Genomic DNA, 22,465 nt, shown 5'->3' with positions numbered 1-22,465 from the left:
CGCCTCACACGCGAAAGGTCCCCGGTTCGATCCCGGGCGGAAACACTTCGTTTTATACTTCACGTACATATTTTTTTTTTCTTCTTCATTTTTAAATTTTATTTTATTTTCCTTTCTCTCTCCCGGCTTTATTTGCCTCCTCACAACATCTCAGAGCCTCACGGTTTCACGTCAGAAATAACGGCCCTCGGCTGCTGGCCGCCAGGGCACGGATGGGCAAAACGCCGCCGAGTGGGGCCGATTTCCATGCAAGAGGCGTTCTGGGTCGGTTGTGAAATTTATGGGGAAAAATTAAAAAAGTACAAAGGAAAAAAAAAAAACGGGTGCTGCGTTGGCCGGGAATCGAACCCGGGTCAACTGCTTGGAAGGCAGCTATGCTAACCACTATACCACCAACGCGCTGCGAGGAACCTTCCCGCCGCTCCCCTCAGCAACCTCCTCCTGCCGGGCCGAACCACCTCGCGGCATCGCGGGGGACGAATTTAGCTGTGGAAGCGGCCAAACCGCGCAACGAGCGCACCGAAAGCCGCTTTAAGGGCTGGTTGCGGGTTTTAGAGGCGAGGCCGTGCCCTCACCGTGCGTTATTCCCCTCTGCTCCCCTCACTAAACCGAACAGCTCCTCCTTCCCCCCCCCCCGTTCTCCACAGAGTGGTTCATCCCCCCTTCCCCAACCCCTCCCTTCCCCGGTGCGCGCTCCCGCCGCGCCGCCCGCCTCACGCACGCACGCGCGCGCGCGCGCGCGCACGGGGCTCACTTCCGGCGCCGGGCCAAAGGTCGCGCAGCGGAGGCCGCCGCCCGCCGCCCGCCCGCCCCCTCCCCCGGGCCCCCCCCCGGCCCCTTCCCCCTCTCCCCGCCCCGCTTCCGGGGCTGCCGGGGCATGGACCGGGACTGACGGAGCCGCCGCCGCCTCCCCCTTTTCCCCCCCCCCAAGTCCCCACCGCCGCTCAGGGGGAGGTCGCCGAGCCCCGGGGTGAGTAACGGGGGGGGTGTGTGTGTGTGGGGGGGGGCGGCCTCATCCCCCCCGCCTCAGCCTCGGCCTCGGCCTCAGGGAGGGGCAGGGCTCGGCCTTTGGGGGAAGGGGGGGGCACAGAGGCCGCGCCCCTGTGGGGGAGAGCTTGAGCTGAGGGGGGGTTGGGGGGGTGTCCGTCTGCCCCCCCCATGGCTCGCACCCCCCCGTTCCCCCATAACCTGCCCCCATCCCCTGAATTTGCCTCCCCTTCCTAATTGCACCCCCCCAATAATTTGTCTCTCCCCCCCCCAGTAACTTGCCCACCCCCCCCAGTGCTGTGGGTTCCAGCTCCCCTTACCCCAGCGGTGGGAGTTTTTCCCCCCCTTTCCATTCAGGAGGTCTCTGAGGGGCTCAGGGTGGTTTTTCTGCCCCCCGGGGGGGTGTTTTGGGGTGGCCACCAACCCCCCCCCCCGTGCCTTACACCCTCCCCTGCCCTCCGTGACTTGTGTCCCCCCATAACTTGCCCCCACTGTTTGTCCTCCAAAAGGTGAGGAGGGGGCTCCGTGGCTGGGAACGGGGGTGATGGGGATGTGCCCCCCCTCAGGAGCCTGTCCTTCCCCTCCTCGCCTCCCCCAGAGCACCAGGAGCTGGCAGCACCTCCTGCCCCAACCCCACGGGGCTCCAGCTGCTGGCAGCCCTTCCCAAACCTTGTCCCTCTCTGTCACGTTGTGTCCCCCTCCCCGATTTATCCCACCCCCAGCTGCTTTCCTTTAGGACAAGGTGCTCTGAACACTTCCAGCCGCGACAGGGCCACGTTTGTAGGGGCTGTGGGGTGGCTGCGGGGCCGTGGCTCATCCCAAAGGCACCTGCAGCCCCCTCGGGGGCTCCTTGGCACGATTCACGCTGGTGCCTGGCCTCTCACGGCCGCTCTGTTCCCTCTCCTTTCTCTGGGCTTAGCATCAGAGGACGTTATTGTGCCTTTTCTCAGGGAAATGTGTGACCTGTGGTGGGCGGGATGAGGTGTTCCTCCGAATCATTCAAATCTCAGAATAATGGAGATTAACAGGGACCTGGGGAGCTGCCTCCAAGCCCCTGCTCGGCGCGGGCTCAGCTGGCCCCGGGTTACTCAGCATTCCTCAGCACCGCTCCCGGGGCCGTTTGTGCTCGCAGCGAAGATTGCCCTTAAATTATCCTTAAATTATCAGGGGCTGTTCCTCAGCCCCCCTTTGTTCTCCTCTGCAGTTCAGGAACTTCGCCGCTGATGCTTTTTTTTTTGTGACCCTTGCTTTCCTCCGCTGCTCCGTGAGTGTGGTCGTGGTGGAGACGGGGCTGCCGGGCAGACCGGGGGCCGCAGCAGAAGATAGGGCCAGGGCTCGGGTGTGTCCGTGATTCAGAGCTCTCCCGAGGAGACAAAGATCTTTGTACTTCAGTGTGCTTGGGCGCAGAGGTGGTGAAGGCAGTGCTGGCCTCGAAAATGGGCTTGTGGGGTGAGCCACGTTCCTTCCGTGGCACCAGGCTGAAGGCAGAGGGAAGCAGCGTGGCGTGGAAGGCAAGTCTGGTTTTTGTATCCCAGGTGGGACTGGGATGCTGGCAGCGGAGGAGCTGCCACCCCTCTGCCTGGCTCCTGGTGGTGGCCTTTTTTTGACTCTTGTGAGTAACTGCAAGGATCACACTTCTCTTTTCTGTGTTCTTGGTGCTCCTACTTCAAGTTTCAGGACTTGGGGAGAGGCGTGAAAGGGCTGCTCTTGAGGTTTCTCAGATTGTAAGAAGAATTTTTCAGGAAGGAGAGAGGCAGGCCCTAGGGTTCCTTGATTCTCATTGTTCAGGTGAAGGAATCCCTCAGTTCTGTCCGGGTTGTTAGTACCTGGCGTGTGCTGGCAGAACGGATCTGAGCAGCAAAGCACAAAGCGAGGACTTTGGTTGTGCCTCTGCACTCAGCTGGATGTGTGACCTACAGAGGATGCTTTTATACGGCTGGATTCCTGTGACAGGGGAAACTGCAGCTATATGAAGTTTGTTTTTTTCATTTTCCTCCCTAGTTTCCTGTCCTGCCCAGCTTGCTGAGTAGTTAATGCAGAAGATAAAGAGGGTTCGTCTGGAAAACGAGACTGCAGGAAGTTGGAGAAGGTAAGGTTCCCTCTGAGTTTCCCTGTTACTCTCGGGGCTTTTCCTCACCCTGTGTTGTGTGCGACACACCAGTAAGCTCCTCTTGGGGTAAATGAGGCTTCTGAAAAATCCCATGGGTAGGATTTTGCCTGGGGAGCTCTGTGTCAGGAGCTGGGGGTCAGGAAGTGACTCAGGGAGCTAATTTGTTCCACGGGCTCCCAATACCAAGTTTTACATTTTTTCCCTGTCCGGATGTCCCCTGCTGTCCTACCTGCCCTTGCTTGATGTCCTCACGCTATCGTGCTCCCCCTCAGAGAGCAGTTGGTGGATGTTTGCCTGATGCACCCGAACGCGCCAGGCACGGCAGAACAAACGGGGTGAGTGAGCTTGGAGACACCTGAGGGATAGCTGCATGCTCTGGGAAGTGGGGTTGGCAGCGCTGCTGCAGCATCAGGAATCATCCAAATGATTGCCTCAGCACCAGGACTGTGAAGGACAGCCTTCCAGGGAGGTGTGAATCTCACGTGTGCTGCATTGATGTGGAAGCTTTGAGGCTGTTTAAGGTTGTTAGAATCAGTGTCTTGGTCAAAATCCTTTCTGAGTAATTTCATCCCAAAATTCATGCTGCAGTTTCCATTGGATAAGTTTCTCCTCATACTACGCCATGCGTGGTGCTGCCAATACTTGTTATGTTCTGGCCAAGAGATGGCTGTAGCAATGGATGAAGCAGCTGGATTTTTATTTTACCCCGTGTTGTGGCAGGACCTAAGTTTTAGTAGACTCTACAACGCTTCAGCTATCACTGTGGTATTTTCCATCTGTAACTTTGCCTACAGGTGAGGATGGATACTTCTCCTATCCCACTGTTTTACTTCAAAATCACCAAGACTATAAAAATACCAAGCCAAAAGTTGTGCCTTTGGCTTCCCTAGAGAATCATAAAATCATGGAAAGAGAGTTTGGAAGGGCTCCTGACCTCCTGTTTGGTTTGGGGCAGTGACCAGCGTTACGTTTGTGCAGTGAGCAGGAGCTGCCTGTTTGGAGACCTTAAACCTGCAGCTTTCCCTCGCGAGAAGGTTTCACCAGCTGGGAGAGAGTGACCGCGGGGTCAAGTATCTGCAGCCAAAGCCAGATTATTTTGATCGACTGACTTGACCTGCACTGGGGTTGAGTTGAGAGAATCGTCCCCAGCCGAGGGGCTTTCGCGGTCTTGTCATGTGTTTTTGATAGGCAACGCTTCTCCCTTCAGATGAGATTTGAGTTGCTGTAATGGGAACCCTGGATATGGAGTCAGCAGATAGATTGGAGGCTGTAGACGCTCTCACAGTCTCAGAACATCCCGTCACGTTCTCTTCTGTGGTTTTGGGCTTCCTGCCCGACTTTGATTGGATTTTTTTTTTATATTCGTTTTCAAGTTGTGGATTGTTTAGATTTTTTTCCTGCTGGGCGGTAGGTACTGGGAGCACCTCCAGACTTATTTCAGGAGCTTTTTCCTGTTGTTCCATTATTATCCACATATTTTGTACAATTTAGTGACTGAACAATTTGAAGGTAGCCCTTGTACTGTCTGCCTGTGGTTTAAGGAAGTCAAGGTGTACTTTGGTTTAGGTTTCCTCATCTCCTCCAGTAATCGGCTAAAGTGTCAAACTGGGTGAGAACTTCCTTTTAGAAAGTTTGTTAGAACGTGTAAGCTGGTTGGGAATCCTCTAGAAACACTCAGAGGTCTCAAAAAACACTCATGGCATAAAATGGGCATGAGTGGATGTTTTCTTGTGGTATAAATAACCATTCCCCTCTTCCCTGATTTTATCCACTGGAAAAGAACTCGTTGTGCATCTTCCTGAGGCTGGAGTCTTCAAGATTTGCTTCGTGTGTAATCCCTGCTTAATACTTAAGGATGACAGCTACATCTCAGAAGCTGCTCTCCTGTCAGAATGCAGGCAGCTGTCCCAGAAGACGAGCAGCGTTCAAGAAATACCTCATTTGAAAAAATGTAAATCTTGAGGCTGCTGAGAAGGAGGCATTTTTTCTGGTATTATCCTTAGTCACTGGATTGCCATCTTGATGATGCGTCAAAGGTAGCAATTCCGTCTCCATGGAGCAAACTTCTCTAGCCCTGTTTTTTTGCAGTAAACTGAAGTTCTTCTGAAATTCTTTGAAACAATCTTCCAGATAAACCCCCTGAAAACAACGACGGTGTTCCTGTGCAGGGAAATCCAGCTTCTCAAATGGGGTGACAGAAACTGGTTTCCCTAGTCCTAGGCTCATTCCTGCTTTGTAGTAGATTACATCACTGACCTTGGGCAAGTCAGTTAGTCCACCTCTCCTCAAATTAACATTTGCTGTAGTTGCATGTGGAGGCGTTTTTGGTAGACTCTAATTCAATAACTGCTAGGTTGGAAGCCCATGAGGAATGCATGCCACACTTTGCAGGATATGACAAGGGTCTGTTACTGCTGTCTTCTTGCAGCCAGCAAAGCCAATTACACTGTTTCTTCCTGTTTTGTCATCAATTTTGGCTGCAGTAGCTCCTCAGGTAAGTGAGCTGCTCTGCTTAGCACTTACAGAGGTTTAAGCCTGATCAGGCTTGCCTTCAGGGCAGGAAGGGGACTTCACTTACATGGTCTTCCAGGACAGAAGTTTATATGCCTTTACCATCGGATATAGCTTTGATGATTTACCCATCCAAATTCCTGGGGTTGTTTTTCTTTGAGTCAAGCTGATGAATTGTTTTCCGCACCAGAATCTGCTTCTTGGACATTCTTTAGCAGCTTGCTTCTAGAACTAGTTGTGGAAGTGAGTCTGTTGAGCTTAGTATCTCCACTTACAGGACTGGGTATGAGACAGGAGATGGACTTTTCCCTTCCATACAGTGATGTATGTTTAAAACGGAGTCTTTGGGTCGTAGAATCCTAGGTCTGTAGTTTAAGAAGTGCCTCATCTGTTATGTTTGTTACATGCTTAGAGCTTTCTCTAAGTAACAAAGTGTGCCTGCTTGATTTTATGGCTTAATTCTCTCCCTCAACTCCTCCCTCAGTTTTTTGTCTAGTTCTGAAGGGGAAGAGAAGATGACTGCAGTGGACGCGCTATCAGACAGCTCTGAAGTGGTCGAGATGGAGGATGTGCCTTCCCAATTCCAGGTGCAAAAGCATTCTTGGGATGGGCTGCGTGACATTATTCACAGCAGCAGGAAGTATTCGGGCATGATAGTGAACAAAGCTCCCCATGATTTCCAGTTTGTCCGGAAAACAGAAGAGTCCAGCCCGCACTCTCATCGTCTTTATTACCTGGGTAAGCCAGCATGCCAGACGCTGGGTGTGAGTATGGTGTGGGAGAGCATCCAATCTAAACAGGGGAGCGAAGGATGGGAAGCGTCTCTGATTGAGATAGGGGAACTAGGATGAAGTAACATTGCTCAAGATTGCACACTCGAATCTGTAGCAAAGCCTGGAACTGAGCAGAGAGCTCTCCAGAGCCAGATGAGCGCTCTAACTACAGGCTTGCTGCTTGGCAAGAAAGGGAAGTGTTGGCTGGTCAGCCCTACCTAGTGACAGAGGTATGAACGCAGGGTCCTTTTTGTAACCAGGCCAGTCCAGTGGTGGGCTGTTCCTCAAACTCAGGCCTGTCTTGTGCCTCTGTGACTTAAGAGAAGTGGGATTTACTTGATAGGTTAACCAGGCTGACTTCCCAAGAAACTCACTGTCAGTTTCTTGAATTACTAAATTACTAAATGTATATTAAAAAATTCTAGGTGTTTTGGGGGGACACAGCAGCAACTTGTTTTCCCCCTGCTTTGTTAAGCATTATGTAGGTAGAATGCTTTGGAAAGCCGGAGAAGAAAAAGGCTTGCTAGGAATGACCAATATTGGTATTTGTAGAGAAATATCTTCCTTACAGTAGGATTGAAAGCCAGCAGAATATTGTTGTACAGGTCCATAGTTAGACTTGGAGCTACAGTGTAATTAGTGACAGAGTGGTTGGATTTTAGTAGCTGGATAATTTTGTGGTTAGGAACATAGGAAGCTTTATGGACTATAAAGGGTTTGTTACGCTTTGGGGCATGAGCTGATCTTTACAAAGCCAGTAAAGAAATTGCCCAATGCTCCATGGAGCTGATTGCTTTTCTAAAGTGACCCTGCTTTTTTCTTTTTTTTGTTGTTGTTGAGTGTAGGTCACTGTAGGACGTAGGATGCTGGATTCAAGGGGCTGATTTGTTTCATCGTTAAGCAGCTCCTGTGTGTCAGAGACTTGATTTGTTACAGTCCCTCGTACGTTCTCATTACCCAAGTGCCACTGTAAAGGGCAGCTTCCAGAGTTAGCATGTTTTTCTTGTTGAGTCTGAACAGCGAGACTTAATTTAAAACTGAATGTTTTTCAAAGCCACCTTGACTTTGATACAGTTTTTGATCTGGGTGACTAAAGAATTAAGGTGTTTTGAGTGGCTAATTTAGTATATTTTTAATGTTCTTCTGTTGAATAAAATGGCAACCAGAGCAGCTACTGGCTGGTCAGCGTTCTGCATGGGTTTTACAGCAGCCAGAACTAGGAAAGAAGTTAAACCAATGCCTGTCCGGTGTTTTCTTCCCTAAGAAAATGTGCAGGGCACAGAGCACATTGACCCAACGTTTAAGATCAGTACCTGCTGGGTCATACTGAGGTACATTTCTCAGGCATTCCTTACAAAGTGGAAGTGCCAATCCTTCTTCTTGCCATATCAAGCATTTTTTGGTTTGTCTGCCGTACACAGCGTGTGAAATACTCAGAACCCATTTCAGTGGTTCTTATTTAACACCATCATGCTATTCCTGTCCCAGTGATAGACAATATTTTCAAAGTTTTACGTGAATGCTGTTAGTGGCTCTGTGTTGGAGTAGGGTGAAGACTTCTGAAGAACTTTACTGTAGGAACTGAATACTTTTCTTCACTGGGGAGCAGTTATCATGTTTTTTGGGGAGGAGGGCAATATTTTTCCTGAAGATGCTAATTGACTGTAGTCAGTCTGAGGTCACTGTAGAAAGTAGTAATATAACAAGGAGAAATGAAGTCCAGGTCACAGTCACATGAGCGTCAAATGTGTATATACAGTAATTTGTTCCTATCTGCAGTTCGTTCAGTTTGGGCATCTTAAATCATTCCTGGGCTGTCCCCGTAGACTTCTATGTTGTATCATGGCAGATGCTGCTTATATTAAACACCACATGCTCAGCACTTTGTTTCTGTATCTCTGAGGATTATATGCTCACATATTGCTTCGCTTCCTGAGCACTTATTAATATTTCAGTTTTAATTTTAAGTAACTGCACTGCTGGGTTAACAGGCTCAGAAATCTTTCTGTTCTGCCCAGAACGTGTGCAGAGCAGATAGTACCAGGGCACGTTTCCTGTGTTAAATTCTGATCTGGGGAATCTCTACAGCAAACACGGAGGGCAAGTTCATGGTCCTTGATTCTGTTGAAAGTGCCAGAATCAGTTTCAGGGTATTCTATGTTTTCTCAGTTGTTTTGGCAATTGGATGAAGGCCAGTAGCTTATACGATTTGATCATAATCAAAAGCTTATGTAAAATGACAAGGTCTTTTGACTATGTAGAACACTGTTTTACATCTGAATGGGCTCTCCAGAGCTTCCAAGTTTTTCCTTTCCCTCTCTCAGCCTGGTGTGTTGGCCTGAATGAGGTCCCTGTAGCAAATTTCTGGCTGAGAAACGTGGAGAGTAATGTTGAGTCACCCATTCAGGGAGTGGTTTTTTTCAGAGTGGATCTAGGGCGTGGGTTGAACAGTCCAGAGAGGAAAAATGGATGTAACCAGCTCTGAAGAGGTTGGTTAGCATTAAATCTTGCCTAGAGAAGTTTCTGTTTAAAGCTAATGTAGTTGGATAGTATTCCATGATTGAACTGAGAGCTGCTTGGAAATGACAGCTGGTAAAAAGCCTCTGGATTCACTGAACCCCTCTGCAATTCCATAAGAGACTGGTTTGGGTTGGGAGAGACCTCAAAGCCCCCCCTGTCCCACCCCAGCCATGGGTACAACCCCTTGAGCCAGTCCAGGCTGCCCCCAGCCCCATCCAGCTTGGCCCTGGGCACTGTCAGGGATGGGGCACCCACAGCTTTCTGGCTTTAATTAAGATTAACTAATCTTAAATGGGATGATGCTTTTGTCCTCTTAATAGGAATGCCATATGGTAGCCGAGAGAATTCCCTTCTTTATTCAGAAATTCCCAAAAAGGTACGGAAGGAGGCCTTGCTACTCTTGTCATGGAAACAGATGCTGGATCACTTTCAGGTGAGTAGAAGTGTGAAGAGTCTGGGTTGATGGTTCTTGGGAAAGTTGGCTGGTGTTGTGGGGCTGGTCTGGTGAGTGCTGCTCTGCTGACCAGTGGAAGGAACAGCGTAGCAGTTTTTAAGGCACAGATTGGTGTTTATAGGAATGTGGCATTGATAATTGCTTTATTTCATAATACAAGATAGTCACCTGTGTGTGCCACGGAGCTGACAGCAAGTGTGAAACTGCAGCTGATGTGGCAGGCAAAGGGCTGAGCTAGCAAAGAGGTCTCTGTAAGCTAGCATGTGGCCTGCCTCAAATTACAAGCTATCAGGACACTGCACCTCTCCTCAGTGTGCCTTCACTGGGCTCTTAAGATGCTTATTAATGTGCTTGCTGGAATGCAAGTTATGTACTCAGCTTTTAAGGAAGTTGGGAGAGTTGGATTCAGCTGCTGCTTCTGCTCTGTACTGGATTGCAGGAGAACCAGAAAGGGTGAATTTTCCCCTTTCTGATCACGGTATCGTAGTGTTCTTTGTCACCAAAGGTTTTGATGAGCAAAGGAGCAGAGGGTGTTGGTGTCTCTTCCATTCTGGAAAGGTTCCTATTGGAAAAGAATTTAGCTGTCTTGACCCCATTTGGATTGCTAGTCCCCTTCGGGGTAATTCAAGATCCCTGGAAGAGCTTTTGTATGCGGTATCTGACATGGAAACTGTTTGTGAAGGGCTGTAGATAGCGTCATTAAGTTAATTGGTTACATCTGATTTGCATAAGCAGAGCAAGTGCAGCTGTCCTCAGTTCATGCTGAAGTACCATCTGCAGAAATGATGGATTGGCAATTCAGCTCTTGCGTAGAGGGAACTTTGGGGCTTGCAGTTGGTTTATTCCTCCTGGGCCACACCTGTAGCCTAGGGTACGGTGGTTTTGGACCGGTGTGATAAGGCTGCTGACTGTTTTGGGTTGGTGAATTCTATTTAGGGCATTCACAGACTACCTGGTGCCAGATTAAAAACATTCTTCTGTTGTGAAAGTTTCTCTCCTTGCAGATTGTTTCAGATTTTCTTTTCTTTCAATGCTAGGCAACCCCTCATCATGGAATGTATTCTAGAGAAGAAGAACTCTTGAGAGAGCGCAAGCGACTTGGTGTCTTTGGTATCACATCTTACGATTTCCACAGTGAAAGCGGCCTATTCCTCTTCCAGGCCAGCAACAGCCTCTTCCATTGTCGAGATGGGGGCAAGAATGGTTTCATGGTGAGTCTGTTAATGGTTTTATGAATGGCATCTGAGGCGGACATAACACTTTGGGTTATTGCACGTGTGTGTCTGGTTATGATAATTTTTTTGTGTCCTGTCAGGACTACATTTGTCCTCGTTTTGTGGGCTGTACTTTATCCAGGGATTAAAGTCTTAAAGTGTGAAACTGGAAGATGATTTGGTACAGAGCTGTTTGTGTTTCTGTTGCTGTAGGTGTCTCCGATGAAACCTCTGGAGATCAAAACTCAGTGCACAGGGCCACGAATGGATCCCAAGATCTGCCCTGCTGACCCTGCCTTCTTTTCGTTTATTAACAACAATGATCTGTGGGTAGCAAATATTGAGACAGGAGAGGAGAAGCGAATGACATATTGCCATAAAGGTAACTGGTCCTTCTTGCTGGATTCAAAAGAAAATTCTGACAAAAATTTGGGATGAAAAAGCTTATTTCTTCATGGCTTATTTCTTACAAGGACATTCTTCTTCTGGATCAGCTTTTGCCAAGGTGATGTAAATGCACTCTGTTCTTTGTTTCCTGTCCAGGCTTATCCAATGTTCTGGATGACCCCAAGTCTGCTGGTGTAGCCACTTTTGTCATTCAGGAGGAGTTTGATCGGTTCACAGGCTATTGGTGGTGTCCGACAGCTTCCACGGAAGGTCAGTTCTGCTTATCAAGTTCTGACACTACAACTGCTGCTGGCCCCTGCTGGGAATGATATTTTGAGCATGGCTTTCCTTTGGCCTTGGTTTGATCTGTTTCTGGAGAGGCTGCCAGGAGGAACAGAACACTGAGGGGATATAATTATGCTCTGAGGAGCATTTGCAGGTAGTCACTGGGAGCTGTGGCTATACAGGAGATGTACAAAGCTGTTTTTCTAGGGCGTACCACCACAGTGCTCCAGGCACGTCAGAAACAGTTGGAAAACACTGCAGCGTACATGCCTGGTATCTTTTCCTAGGTTCAGAGGATTTAAAAACACTGCGGATCTTGTATGAGGAAGTAGATGAGTCAGAGGTGGAGATCATTCATGTTCCTTCACCTGCCTTGGAGGAGAGAAAAACAGACTCCTATCGGTACCCCAGGACAGGTAAGTGAAGCACCGTGGGGCTGTTAATGCAACTCTTGGCTCCTGCTGGCTGAAGTAGTGGAATTTGTGCTATAAACATTGCATGATTAATCTAAGTCCTTACCAGGATTTAGAAGCTGGTTGTAAATGTTGGGGCCTAATTGAGTCTCTGAGCCCAAAGCGTACTGCAGGAGGGAATGGGATTTAAAGTTCAGCCTAGATGAAAGGATTGTTGAGAAAAACAAAATATATCTGATGGCATGTTCTGGAATACATTTTGAATGCTTTCTTCCTCCTGAGAACATACGCATCCACCTAGGCAAGGCGAAGGCAAACTTTCCCTCTACCCAAAATACCTCTTGTGATGACAGCGGTGTTTGCTCGCACTCATCATTTCTTATTCGTGTACTGGCTTACAGCCATTTCAGTAGGGACCAGGCTTGGTTCTTATCTAGAAGCTGTACTGGATATAACTATAGCTCATCTTGGTATTCTGTCACTCCTTTTTGCAGGCAGCAAAAACCCCAAGATTACGTTAAAACTGGCAGAATTTAAAACGGACAGTAAGGGAAAGGTAAGTCGCACGATGGGTTATTGCTCAGGAGGGCGGACTGCTTCTGAAGCTCCGTAGAATTAAGAGAAGGTCACTAGGGAAACCTAAATAGTGTTAGCAGTTGTTTTCATCCTCTTGTAACACTTGATTCTCCAATGTGTTTATAAGAGTATCGTTCTGTTCGAGAGGCAGCTGGGAGAGGAGAGGAAAGTGAGAAGTGGAATTAGCCTGAGAGACCACACTGTCAATAGTAGAGCTTGGAGGGTTGAAGCTGGATCTAATCCCGGGCTTCATTCCATGATAGTATCCTTCTCTGTGGCTGAATGCCAAACTCATGGTGCTTTAAAACTTGTTTTTCCTTTCTCTTCTTGCCATTTGTAGAAGGGTTTTCTTCTCCTGGCTTTGCCCTTTCTGAAGCCAGTAGATACAACTTCCTCATTCTCCCATTCCACTGAGCTTCCATACAAGCAAGTCTGGTAGCAGTCTGATTTGATATTGAACCTTCCTTTTTCTGCAGATTGTGTGCGCTCAGGACAAGGAGCTGGTGCAACCATTTGCTGCATTGTTCCCGACTGTGGAGTACATTGCCCGAGCTGGATGGACCCGAGATGGCAAATAGTACATAAGTTTTTCTTCCAAACTAATGCTCCCAAGGGCTTCCCTGGCTGAACTGTTCTAGGCCTTCAAGATTGAGTTGTATTGTAGCCATACGATACGTTGTGTTGTGTTGTAGCCAGCTTTGTAACGTAATCATGACCTGTTTTTAAAGCCATGAGTGTCATAAATGGCACAAGAGAATTTGGCTTCTTCAGTGTTTTTAACATCCTAAAAGTGGGAAATAATCAGATGTGGGCGAGGGTGACGAGCTGTAGGTTTTAATGCAGAGCTGCAATGACAAAGGGAAATGACAAATGAGCAGCCCTAGGGAATTACTTTGAGTTGAAGATGTTTAACACGCTTTCTGATGAAAGTGAGAACGTACTCTAAGCAATCGTATTGTTTGTTTGTTGGTCCAGTTTGTGATCAATGCCAAATATATCAAGGGAAAGTGGGCAGTTTGTGTGCTGCGATGTCCTTTGTGCATATGTGGAGAAAGGACTGCTCAATGACCAGTGTACTCCCATAGCTCGCTGTGCCTCAAAATGCAACGCGACAGCCTTGTGCTGGCCAGCCTTGCCTGAAGTAGTTATAGAATTCACACCGCTCTGGTTGGCTTCAATTTTTTGAGGGAAAATAATTAAGAGCTTTAAAGCTTGCTTTACTCTTAACTAGTTTCTGTCCAGATCGAGTTAAGGTGACTTAACTGTCTCTGAAAATTGCATTCTGTAACTCACCATTAATAACTGTCTGCTCTGGAAACTAAATTCATACAGCTTTGCAGAAGGCAATCCCATAGGTGGCTCTTGTGTTCTGCGCCAGAGCTTATCTAAATGTGCTGAATATATCAGTTCATGAAATCCACAGTCGTTGAGGTGCTAGGGGTAACTGGCTCTTTTGAAAGTCTGTCTTAATGATGAAACTTCCCTTGATGCACTTCCAGGCCTTGGGGTAGCCGCACTATGCAGCAGTGGCTTGCCATCTGTCATGTTGAGAGGCCTGCAGTGCAGCACCACTTCAAATGACTCTCCTTGGAGAGGAACAAGGCTGAGACTGAAGCGACTCCTTCACTTGGCAGTTGTCTTAGGTCTGTGCCTTTCCCTGCTAGTGCAGCGTGCAACAGGGAAGCTACAAATGAATTACTTTAGCTTCTCTTTAGTTTAGGAACTCGCTAGAAAGCAAATGGTGCTCCTGACAGAGGGGCTGTCCAAGGAAGAGTTACATTCTGGAGACATCATTCTGTTAACTGGTCCCTTGGAATAGACACTGGCAAATCTGTCAGACATCTTGTCTGAACGATACCCCTGTGAAATACCAGAGATGTCTGGCAAATACATGTTTGTTGGCAAAGCTTCCAGGAGATTAGAAAGCAGCGATGATGAGGAAAGCTTTGCATTCAGATGCCCAAATCCTTTCTGCCAGCGGGGGGAAAAAGGGTTGCATGTGCTGAGTGTTACAAAGGGACGTCTATTCTGTGGTACTGACATTTACCTCCACCTTCTTTCCCACAGTGCCTGGGCTATGTTCCTAGACAGACCTCAGCAGCGGCTGCAGCTTATCCTTTTGCCTCCAGCACTCTTTATTCCTGTCCCAGAAAACGAGGAGCAGCGTGCTCAACTTGCCAAAACTGTGCCAGAAAATGTCCAGCCATTTGTGATCTATGAAGAAACCACTGATGTGTGGATAAATGTAAGAGGCTCGGGGCTGGGAGGAGGGCACAGGCAGCCCCTTCCTCCCCCACGGTGAACCATTTTTGTGTTTGCTGCTTGTCTGGTTTTAGTCCATGCTCCAGCAGACTGCTTTGCCTCTCAGTATTGCCAGATTTAGTGTTAATTTAGGGGGTCTGATAAAACCATGAGAGACTATCATGCACTCAGCGTTGGAAGAGGTGAGAATCCTGCCATCTCCTCACAGCTGGAGCTGTTCATTTAATTCTTGCTAACATTCTCAGTGAACACGGGCACCTTGGGCACTGACACTTAGACATAACAGTGCCACTCTCTCGGGGTTATTTTAGAAGAAGATTGTGGCTTCTTGGAACATGAGCCTAATCTGTGGAATTTTAACATATTTAGGTAGGTGATGGACGTATGGGGCAGGGAATAAACTTTTTTGGTGCTGGCAAAGAGACCTGAAGTTTGTGGTGTGGCATTCCTAAGATGTCAGAATAGCAACCACCTTGTGGGATGTCTAGCTCAGAGGCGCACGGTCTTCCACATGGGCACAAACTTTTTGTGAGAGTAGCAAAGTATGGGAAGGCTTTTTCCTGCCAGCAGTTCATCTGAGATATTTTCCTCAGTGCCAGCTCCTTTCCTGTGAAAGCACAGGAGTTTAGCACTGACCTCCTTGGCTGTATCCTGTTGTCAATAGGAATCACTCATGGCTCTTCTGCCTTGTGTGACAGGTTCACGATATCTTCTATCCTTTCATCCAACCGGAGGGAGAGGAGGAAGAACTCTGCTTTATCCGAGCCAACGAATGCAAAACAGGTTTCTGTCACCTGTACAGAGTCACAGCAGTCCTCAAGCAAGGCAGCTATGACTGGGTGCAGCCATATGTCCATAATGAGGGTAAGAGCCGCACTTTGTCAGCGCGTCAGCTTTGTGTTCTCCCTTTGCTTCTATTATCTTTTAGGGAAGATGATCATTTATTTTCATGTCCTTTCTTTTAGATGATTTCAAATGTCCTATAAAAGAAGAGATTGCCCTGACTGGTGGGGAATGGGAGGTGCTGGCAAGGCATGGATCCAAGGTAGTGGTTGTTCATTTTCTCTTGCAATGTTGCAGTTCTGCATTGTCTGTTCAGCCCTGGCTTACGCCCTCTGTTACACCTGGGACCAGCTAGAACTACTTAAGCTTCACTTTGTTTCTCTTTTTTTATTGCTGCCCGTGCTTTTCCCAGAAGTGCTGTAGCCCAGTGCACGTTGAACTGATTGCCTTTTTAATCAGGCTTCAGATTGCTCCTTAAGTAAATCCCACGAGTGAGTCAGGCTGTAAAAAAGGGCACAAGTCTGAGGTTCAACAGTAGCAACAAGCCCAAGCCCCTCCACAAAATAGTTGTCTTTGCTGAAGCGTTTTAACCCCAGTGAGTACTTGTGAATTGGGAATATGTCCTAGTGCTTAGAATGAACTCCTGGTCTCCAGCTGATCCCTTTAGGAAGAAGGCAGCTGGGGAGTATAAAGCAATTTAGAATATGAAGGAACTGTATCTGTTATTGGTTGTGGAATAGCCAGAAAGGATTTTTTTATTAATCTTGTAGAACCTAGTTCCATTTTGCTTCAGGAATTAACTCTGAGTCTGATCTTTAATGCTCCCAGGTGATTTCTGTCAAAATAAAGACCTTGTCTGTTCATTTCCAATTAATCTGGATTTCCACTTCGCACTTTTAAAAGGCCTACAGCTTCATATGTTTGGTTTCTGCTGCTTTTCCTCAATCTGCAATTAACCTGCTGTCCCTCCCCATGTGGATTCTCACTGTACATGCTGTTGGTTTTGGCCACGGCTCTACCCTTCATGTGCTATGGCTAAAATTGTGTTAGCAGCAATTATTTTGATGCATTTGTTGCTCCACAGGGCTCTGCCCGGCTTTCCTGGCCAATTGGGTTGGGTATTTCTTCCCTGTGCTGTCCACAGCGCTCTTCAAACTGTGTGTTAGCTAGAAATAGCACTTGGGCTTCAGCATTTGGAAACTGCAAGGTGGAAAACAGTTCAGTTACTGTTGCTGGATCAATGCAGTATTTAAAAGCTGTCATTTCTATTCCTGGCTGGCCAGGTGGTTTTTAGAAACTGCTTTATTTTAAAAATGTATTTTAATGTGACTTGAATTTTGGTACTGTTAGGGCTATTAGACCGATCCCTCCACAGATGGGAATTCATTATCACAGTTGCTGGAAAAAATACTCATATATCCTTACAGCACAGACTTATTATGGGAAGACACCATTTTTAAGCACAGAATTTTCTGGTTTAAGCTACAGTGAACAGGGCCCAGCTTTTTAAGCTCTTTAATAATCAAATGCTGTAAGTTTCTCAAAAAAGCTGGGTGACCTCCTTTCATTACTTTGGAATATTTGCAGTTCCCCATCAGTGTTGGTCTGAAGCCTATCTTATAAATGGGTGCTGTGTACTGTTCCTAATGCTGCAAGCAGTCCGTCATGGTCTGTTTGTGTTTTAAGCTGGCTCTGCCTGGGGACAGACAGTTTGAGCTGGTAAAGGAGCAGTAGTTGTCATCCTTCTGTCACTGAGCCCTCTCTTCTCCACCTAGATCTGGGTCAATGAGGCTACGAAGCTGGTGTATTTCCAAGGCACAAAGGACACCCCACTGGAGCACCACCTCTACGTAGTCAGTTATGAGTCTCCTGGAGAAATTGTGCGGCTTACCACGCCAGGCTTCTCCCACAGCTGCTCTATGAGCCAGGTTTGTTGGTTCTTAGATACCAGGTGCCCCTGTCTCCTGACTGACAGGGAACGTGCCGAGTCACGACCAGTAACGCTTACTGACCCTTCCTTTGTCTTGGTTGCTTGAGACGTGGGAGCTTTTGTCTGGGAACTGCATGGAGAGTGGATGTGGGAAATGAAAGACCTGGCTCCCCTAACTCTTCTCTCTCTCCTCTATAGAATTTTGACATGTTCATCAGCCACTACAGCAGCGTGAGCACTCCACCCTGCGTGCATGTCTACAAGCTCAGTGGCTCCGATGATGACCCGCTCCACAAGCAGCCCAAGTTTTGGGCCAGTATGATGGAGGCAGCCAGTAAGTTCTGTGGAAGTGTCCGTGCTGGGTTCTGTCTGTGATACGCTTCCTACTAATGGTAGCCAAAGGTGGTAGAGAAGGAAGTGGCTGAAGTAACTTCGTTTTATGAGGAAATGAATTGAATTATCTTGCAGGGGTGATACCTCTAGTGGATTGCTCATCAAGGAAACAGTACGCTGGCTTTCAAGATGTTACTGTTTCATGGTTTGAGTGAAAGCAGTGGTGCAGGATTATTTGATTATGTTTTTGGGTGTTTCTTTATTTGTTCCTTGTTTGAAGAGTGGCAAATATCTGGGAGGTCGTGGCTATCTCATTTCAAGGCTGTAGCCGTTAAAGGCTTAGACACAACTCACAGCAGTACCCAAACCTTTTCTGCAAATGCTTTTTCCATTTGACCCATGTATGTGCTTCCCACATCTTGCTATTATGGCACAGCATGCCTTGCCTGAGGATTCTCAGCTGATGATGTGTTCGTGGGTGATCCTTTTACTGCATGCATGGCCTATTGCCCTATGCAGGCACAGAGGCTTTTTGTTTCCCGGGGAGAGGATCCTCTGAAAGGCATTGACAAGTCTTGGTATGGTTTGGGTATTGAAAGAGCCCTGACTAGGGTCAAGTTTGAACAGAATAAGCTTTTTCAGGCTAGGTGGGAGGCAGAGCCTGCTGTCAGTTACTGCACTGGGTGTGAACTTCCTCCTGCAGGTTGTCCCCCGGATTACATCCCGCCTGAGATCTTTCACTTCCGCACTCAGTCAGACGTGGAGCTCTATGGAATGGTGTACAAACCTCACGATGTCCAGCCTGGGAAGAAGCATCCCACAGTGCTCTTTGTGTACGGAGGCCCTCAGGTAATAATCCAGGCGGCTGACTGCTGGTGTTGGCTATGGGATTGCTGTCCGGGGCAGAGCTCTGTGTAGTTCGGTCACTGAAAGGAGTTTGCCGTGAGGATGGTGCTGCTCTTTTCTTGGGTGACAGGTGATAGGACAAAGAAACAGCCTCAAACTCCACAAGGGGAGGTTTAGACTGGACGTTAGGAGGAATTTCTTCATGGAGAGGGTGGCTGAGCATTGGAGTGGGCTGCCCAGGGAAGTGGTGGCCTCCCCATCCCTGGAGGTGTTTAAGAGATGTGTGGACATGGCACTAAGAGACGTGGTTTAGTGATGGGACTCAGTAGATCAGGTTTATGGTTGGACTGGATGATCTTGAAGATCTTTCCAACCTAGATGACTTTGTGATTTTACCATCAGGGCTTTGGACATCTCTTCTGACTTCTGCCTCAAACCTCAGATGATTTTTCCAGCGTGTAGTCCTGATTTGTGTGGCTGTGATAGCTCAGTTAGTGGCTACTGTCCAGCTTGGATCCTGTGTAGTGAAACAGACAGAGGACGACAGTGGAAGGCAGCTGCTTGGCTCTGAAACTTTTCTAACCTCCTTCTGCAGGTGCAGCTGGTGAATAACTCTTTCAAAGGAATCAAGTACTTACGGCTAAACACGCTAGCGTCTCTAGGCTATGCTGTGGTGGTAATCGATGGAAGGGGTTCATGCCAGCGAGGACTCAAGTTTGAAGGGGCCCTGAAAAACCAAATGGTAATATATTTTTTTAATGACTCTTTGTTCATTTGTTCTTTCTAAGGTTGTCCGGCTTGAGCATTGCTCACACCTTTTCTGTCCCTTAAGTTTTTAGGTTGAGAAAGTCACTAACCTGAGCTTCCTTGTTGCCTTTTAGGGCCAGGTGGAGATAGAGGACCAGGTGGAAGGTTTACATTATGTAGCAGAAAAATACGGGTTCATCGACTTGAGTCGGGTAGCCATACACGGCTGGTCATACGGGGGTTTTCTGTCCCTCATGGGGCTTATCTGTAAACCCAATGTCTTCAAGGTGAGTCTAGACATGGGGGGCATCATTGTGGGACTCTTGGTTTTCTTAGCTTATCTAACTCTTGCCATCTAGTGTTGGCTTTTATTTGCTCGATGGTTTTGATGGACAGGTAGAAATGTCCCTCAGTCCTGCCCGCCTGTAGCTCCTGCCTACAGACCTGCATTCTGCTTGCAGGTCGTACTGGCTGAGACCTGAGCAGGATGGGGTGTCCGGGATGGGGTCATGCCCCAGTGCCTGTCAGTGGAGGGCTTAGCCTAGCATCCCATCTGATAATTGATGTGCTATTCCTAATGCTCTTCCCAAGCCCCCAGCACAGTTTCTGGATCATTCCGCATGTCTTCCTTGAGAAGGGGGACGCCTTTAGTGCTGGTATGCTGGAATTTGCCTGATTTTAAGAGAAATAGCATGAGGAGGAGTCTGGGTTCTTATGTGGGTTTGTTGTAGAAGAATTCTAGCCTGTGTGACAAGCTCTGAACAGTTCTGTGTTGTTTTTTTTTTTTCGTGCTTCATCAGGAAAACAGGGAACTCTTGAAGTGCTTGAACTCTTTAGCACTTGATAATTAAAGTTGTCTCCTGCCACCTATTTGTTTGACAGATTGCTATAGCAGGTGCTCCTGTCACAGTTTGGATGGCATATGACACCGGGTATACTGAGCGGTACATGGATATCCCAGAAAACAACCAGCAAGGTTATGAGGCTGGCTCTGTGGCATTACACGTAGAAAAGCTTCCCAATGAGTGAGTACGGTGGGGTTGTGCAATCTGCTGAAAAACCGCTACCAGCTGCACCTCGGCTGAGCACAAAAAAGAATGGATGGGTTCTGATCTGGTTTAATTTTAACTCACGTGGCTGGGGCTGCCTCCTGCAGCGAGCTCAGGCGTTGTTCCCGCAGCCCCCCTTTGCCAGGGGAGGGGTTAAAGACCTCGTCCGTGGCCTTACACTCCTCTGACTGCTGCCTGGTCATTGCTCCGTTTTAGTTTGCCAGCTGGCAGCTCTTTGCTCAGACCTGCCGCAGAGCTTTTTGCTTGGATTCTCATCCTACCTCTCTTTCTGTCTCCAGGCCAAATCGTTTGCTGATCCTCCATGGCTTTTTGGATGAAAATGTGCACTTTTTCCACACCAACTTCCTGGTATCACAGCTAATCCGGGCTGGAAAACCTTACCAGCTGCAGGTAGGAGGAACAAGAGTGAAGTGGGAAGGTTTGGTAAATCTGTAAAGTTTCCTGCTCGCTGCCCTGGGAGTGGAATAAGGTGGAAGCAAATGCTTCCACATATTGATGCAGTGTAGGTGATAGTAAATGCCTTGTTTGACTCCAGGAGGTGGCCGGGAGGTGGCACTGTGGCTGCTTCCTTGCTGGCCAACGTGTCTGAAAGCACTTGCACGCAGGGCTCGTGCCCTCAGGCCTGGAACTTTCCTTCTCCACTGGAGCTGTCGCTGCCACCAGCCCTGTGAGACACCGAGGGGGGTGGCAGCGCACGCCAGGGCAATGAGGGGGGTGGGCTGGTGCTCGAAACCTCCCCGGCACCCTGTTGTCCTGATGGAAGAGGGCTGGTATGAGGGAGGCTTGTCCGTGCTCAACGAGCTACTCATGGTTAATTGTCCCGTCTCTGCTTCTGCACAGATCTACCCCAATGAGAGACACAGTATTCGGTGCCCTGAGTCAGGAGAGCACTATGAAATCACGCTGCTGCACTTTCTACAAGAATACCTCTGAGAGCACAAGCCTCTGCAAACTGGACACTGACAGCTCACCTTCCCCTCCTGTGCCCTGCCGCTCCTGCCTCCCCCGACAGCCATCGAACCCAGAGCACAAATGGCTGAGTGCCCAGGTCGGGGTGTCTCGCCCTGAACGAGGGAGGAGGGTGGAGAGCACCTTCCCTTTGGACAGTGCCACCTTCTTTCACTTTCCAAGCTGGAGGTCTGCCCCTGCTCAGCTGCTCATCCTGTTCCTCTCCTCCAGCCTGGCTGTTAATGCTTTTTTTTTTTTTTTTTTTTTTTTGCTGCTACTCCCTCTATCCTGGGAATCAATGGACAGTGGTCTGTCTCCCAAGGCTGAGGTTTATGTCCATCTCTCTCTCTCCCCGGTCCTTTTCCCTTCCGCTGCACCTCTGCAGTTCCTGTACTCTTACCTGCAAGAACTCAGTGCCTGCGTTGGAAACGGAAGAGCTGAATCAGCAAGCTGCCTTAAGCCAGGAGCGGGAGGGAAGAGAGAACTACCTATTGTTAAGCCCCAGGGGAGCTGATCGCTGCTGCTGTGTCCTGGCCTTGCTGCACCAACATGGAGCCCTGGGGATATGAAGAGCTCTACAGAAGCATGCAACACTAGTCTTTTCTATTTTTCTGTTTAATTTTGCAGAGCAGATGGAGGAAGTGGCTGGGGTCGGTAACAACGTCCTTCCATGCCTTTCTCTCATGGCCACTCACAAGCAGAGTTGTGCCAACAGGTAGCACGGCAGCTGAAGCAGCTGGCTACAACCAGAGATCATCTCTCCAGAGATCACAGCAGCATTTGGGTTTTTGCCACACAAGATGGATGATATTTATGCAAATCCTTCCTCCTTCCGTTCTCTGTGCTGCCTCTTGGTCCTACCTTCTTCTCCCCTGATACCCCGAGCTTTCAGATGTGCACTGAAATTGGCTGTGCTTCAGTTCTCTGCGGGTCAGTGACTGTTCCCCTTGCCCACCTACTCAGCAAATGCTCTCTTCTGGTTTTTATTTACCTGGTCAACAGGAACTGCAGTTCTGGGGAGGGGGGATTGAGCAATTGCACCTCAGGGGAGCACATACCCCCCCTCAAGCCAAGGGTTCTGCCAGGGGCATAAAGAAGAAAAAAAAAAAAAAATACCCAAATGAACCACGTTGACTTGCCCTGGAGTATTTTAAGTGCGTATTATGAAAAGAAAATATTTTTATGGATTCTTATTCTTTTATAATTATGAGTGTAAGATGTAGCGACTCATTAAAATATTGGAAAGAGAGGCACGGGCTGGCTTCTGTACCTGGTGGTGGAGGGCAGGAGAGGGCTCGGGAGGAAATGCCATCTGC

General features: G+C 48.3%; 1 protein-coding gene across 2 annotated transcripts; it reads left to right on the top strand.

Moving 5' to 3' along the window:
• The first annotated feature begins 824 nt into the window (after positions 1–824).
• On the top strand, positions 825–22,398 carry DPP9 (dipeptidyl peptidase 9). 2 transcript variants are annotated; one of them, XM_084302487.1, is made up of 22 exons: positions 825–970; positions 2,989–3,076; positions 6,093–6,195; positions 6,292–6,346; positions 9,222–9,334; positions 10,393–10,566; positions 10,783–10,951; positions 11,113–11,226; positions 11,529–11,657; positions 12,149–12,210; positions 12,707–12,807; positions 14,298–14,475; positions 15,191–15,356; positions 15,458–15,537; positions 17,051–17,203; positions 17,404–17,539; positions 18,242–18,387; positions 18,980–19,126; positions 19,266–19,418; positions 20,014–20,156; positions 20,480–20,591; positions 21,042–22,398. In XM_084302487.1, the coding sequence occupies exons 2-22, from the start codon at positions 3,021–3,023 to the stop codon at positions 21,132–21,134; spliced, it is 2,583 nt and encodes an 860-aa protein (XP_084158613.1). In that variant the 5' UTR covers positions 825–970; positions 2,989–3,020; the 3' UTR covers positions 21,135–22,398. The 2 variants fall into 2 exon arrangements, with proteins under 2 accessions (XP_084158613.1, XP_084158612.1); XM_084302486.1 differs by having other exon boundaries at positions 6,093–6,346.
• Positions 22,399–22,465: the final 67 nt, after the last annotated feature.

The sequence above is a fragment of the Netta rufina genome (genome assembly GCF_964035555.1).
Source record: "Netta rufina genome assembly, chromosome: 28".
Classification (NCBI taxonomy): domain Eukaryota; kingdom Metazoa; phylum Chordata; class Aves; order Anseriformes; family Anatidae; genus Netta; species Netta rufina.
Note: the sequence above shows the minus strand (reverse complement) of the source record. Positions and strands in the feature narration are given on the sequence as shown.

Coding starts and splice junctions, on each gene's coding strand:
- DPP9 (XM_084302486.1), top strand. CDS start 3,021: ATGCAGAAGATAAAGAGGGTTCGTCTGGAAAACGAGACTGCAGGAAGT. Junction 15,357..15,457: donor GCCATATGTCCATAATGAGG/GTAAGAGCCGCA, acceptor CCTTTCTTTTAG/ATGATTTCAAATGTCCTATA. Junction 15,538..17,050: donor TGGCAAGGCATGGATCCAAG/GTAGTGGTTGTT, acceptor TTCTCCACCTAG/ATCTGGGTCAATGAGGCTAC.